Genomic DNA, 3081 nt, shown 5'->3' with positions numbered 1-3081 from the left:
AGGTTCGTTTTTTTTCATTGAATAATTGGGAAAAAATAAATAAATAACTTCATACTCTGTGAACCAGACCCTAAACTTAAAGTCTGGTTGAGTTTTTTCCTTCATTAATGACTTTTATTACATACATTATATCTATCATGGTAATTCAGGGTGAGTTATGTATAATTCTACATGGATATCCTTGTTGGATTTTATTTAAGTGCTATTCTCCTTCAAGCTACATTTACCTAACGCCAGAATAAATGCAATGTACTTTATGCAGCAAAGGAAATTAGACATTTATCCATTATGGAGATGATTGGTTTTGGACGGGCGATGTTCCCCTATTGCATAATCAATACTGAAGAATGACTGATATCATTAACGATACAGGGAAGAAGCTTTCAGTTATCTAGCTTTGCTAGCAGAGTCGTTAGCTAGCAGCTAGCTAATAGCACAACAACAACATCCTAATGTCTGTATGATAAAAATACCGAATCGACAGATAAGAACAGTTTTTCCTCACCTGGCTGTCTCCTCCCGCTCAGTAGTTCTTCAGAGAAAGGCAGACGCAGAGCCCTGTCAGTGTCTGTTGTATTTCATTATCTCTCTGCTTAAACCGCTGAAGCAGAAACGATACTTCAACGTTTTCCGTTATCTGACAAGTAGCAAGTCTACTCCACTTTATTCACCAAAAACGTTGTTTTTTTTTTAATTCACCAAAAACTGTTCTGTAATCTGGAACGTTCACTACATTGAGCTTCAGTTAGCCGCCTTATCTCACAGCGCGAGGGGCCATTGCGTCATGTGTCACGGGTAAAAGGTCAAAGGTAACAAGGTGACCGGAGGGCTTATTATGTTGTTTTTCTTGAAAAAACAAACAAACAAAAAAACCAAATAAATTTAGTACATGTTATGTGTCAGAGGGCTTAGGAAATAATAATAAAAATAAAAAAATTAATAAAAATTTGACCAAAAGATCACTGGGGGGCAAGGAGCAAAAGGAGCAGGCGCTCAAACTCCCTAGCATTCTCCCCTCCCCCTCCCTCTGCACGTGTCTGCTCCCAGTTGCTGTCCCAGAATTTACCTGCTGGCCTCCAAGATCCTGGAAAACAGGTCCTCACCATAATCCCCCCTCCACCAAACTTTACACTTGGCAGAATGCAGTCAGTCTCCTGGCAACCGCCAAACCCAGACTCGTCCATCAGATTGCCAGATGGAGAAGTGCGATTTGTCACTCCAGAGAACACACCTCCACTGCTCGAGAGTCCAGTGGTGGCATGCTTTACACCACTGCATCTAATGTTTTGCACTTGGTGATGTATGGCTTGAATGTAGCTGCTCCCCCATGGAAACCTATTCCATGAAGCTCTCTGTGCACTGTTCCTGAGCTAATCTGAAGGCCACATGAGGTTTAGCCTTGACTCTGCACAAAGTTAGTGACCTCTTCACACTATGTGCTTCACCATTTACTGACCCCGCTCCATCAGTTTATGTTCCCTACCACTTCGTGGCTGAGTTGCTGTCGCTCCCAAATACTTCCATTTTCTTAGAATACATCTGACAGTTGACTGTGGAATATTTAGGAGCGAGGAAATTTCACCACTGGATTTGTTGCACAGATGGCATTCTGTCAGTTTCCCCAGGGAAGAGAGAACGAGTCATTCCTTCATTAATGTTAATTAAGAAAATAACTTTGTATGTGGATGTTCGCACCTGTGGGACGCATGTTTGATCATTCAATATGCGGAGGATGCCATTTGGTCTGGAGGAGATCAATTCCAGACAGGAGTGAAAGTTCTTAAGTTGCACTGGATACCAAGGAATCTGCTCTTTATTATACTCCTCCTGCAAGACACACACAATTACGCCATACAGTTCAAGTAGTGAGATAGACAGTACGATAAGTAGTTGATTTTAATTTTTCTGGCTTACCTGTTCCTGAGAAAGTAGAGTTTTGTTGAGAAAATTCTGCAACTGCTCATTGGCAAAGTTGATACACAGTTGCTCAAAGCTGTTCACTTCAAGATCCTTCACAAAGGAGAAACAATTTTTTATGTAACCTACATCACCCCCCAAAAAACATATCCAGTGATGTATCTGAAGGTCCCAGGGTTAGAAAGCTGATTACCAACCTCAAAGCCGTAAATGTCTACGACACCAACAGTGCTGTCCATCTCAGCTGGGCTTAGCCAGTCATTAATTTGCTCCAACAACCATTCAAACAACACTGAATACAAAGCTTTGGCAATTGCATTCCTAGAGAGGAAAGGTATAAGTAGAAACATGTATAAGCCTGCCTGCCATTCAGAATTACCCATTTACTTCATGACTTCAAGAAACTGAAGTCATGAAGTAAACATAAAATTGCAACAGTTGGGCTTCATACCCAACTGTATATGCCCACATGCATATGTGCTAAATGTACTTTTATTAGGACCAAGCAGTGAAAGTGCTGCAAAGGCCTATTGTAGCTCAAGGATTTCTTGTCATTCTTTTCTGCCCAAAAATGGAAATTTGAGGGTCTAAACTTATTCAAAGACTCACCAAACTTCACCCAAAATCGTCCCCCATCTGAAATGTAACTTTTTTAATGTGATCAAAAAATTAATTAAACTAAATGGAATTAATTTAATGGCCAAAGTGCTCTACACTGTCAGATAGACTATACATTGTAGAGATCTTAAACTTGATATGAAGGTAAATCCCCTTCAAGTCAAGAAAAAAAGTCTTTTGAAGGTATGTTAATGGATATAATAATGTTCTTGGTGATGTAGGCAGAAATAAAATGCTGAAATCAGCTAAAAAATATTTTTTTGCTGTGGAAAAGCTTTGACCAAAGACCTTATTTGCATATAACTTATGTCAAAATATATTTGCTATTTAGTTTATGTACAACTAAACCAGAATGTATCAAGTTATTTTAGGTTTGCAATAGAGATGTGCTGATCAGGTTTTTTCCTGCAGATTCCGATTCCGATCACCCATGAGGGCCGATCACGGCCTATCACCGATACCGGTCATATAATTATTTTTTTAATCATAAGCACTACTGGTTACATTATGTGGAAAAAGGAACCATGAATTCACCTTAATTTACAC

At 39.5% G+C, this 3081-nt stretch overlaps 1 protein-coding gene across 1 annotated transcript in view; it reads right to left on the bottom strand.

The window, feature by feature from the left end:
* LOC106941674 (unconventional myosin-XV-like) overlaps positions 1-3081 on the bottom strand; it is an 18061-nt gene that overhangs the window by 11828 nt on the left and 3152 nt on the right. Inside the window, exons 2-4 of the mRNA XM_015024766.1 lie at positions 2115-2238; positions 1915-2010; positions 1696-1827 (exon numbers count right to left, since the gene is read on the bottom strand). Of these exons, the coding sequence (XP_014880252.1) occupies positions 1696-1827; positions 1915-2010; positions 2115-2238 (352 nt within the window). The remainder of the gene's footprint in view (positions 1-1695; positions 1828-1914; positions 2011-2114; positions 2239-3081) is intronic.

Source organism: Poecilia latipinna, unplaced genomic scaffold, assembly GCF_001443285.1.
Source record: "Poecilia latipinna isolate Pla-1442-1.1 unplaced genomic scaffold, P_latipinna-1.0 Scaffold3802, whole genome shotgun sequence".
NCBI classification, from domain to species: domain Eukaryota; kingdom Metazoa; phylum Chordata; class Actinopteri; order Cyprinodontiformes; family Poeciliidae; genus Poecilia; species Poecilia latipinna.
The sequence above is the reverse complement of the archived record's forward strand: the minus strand, read 5'-3'. Positions and strand labels throughout refer to the sequence as shown.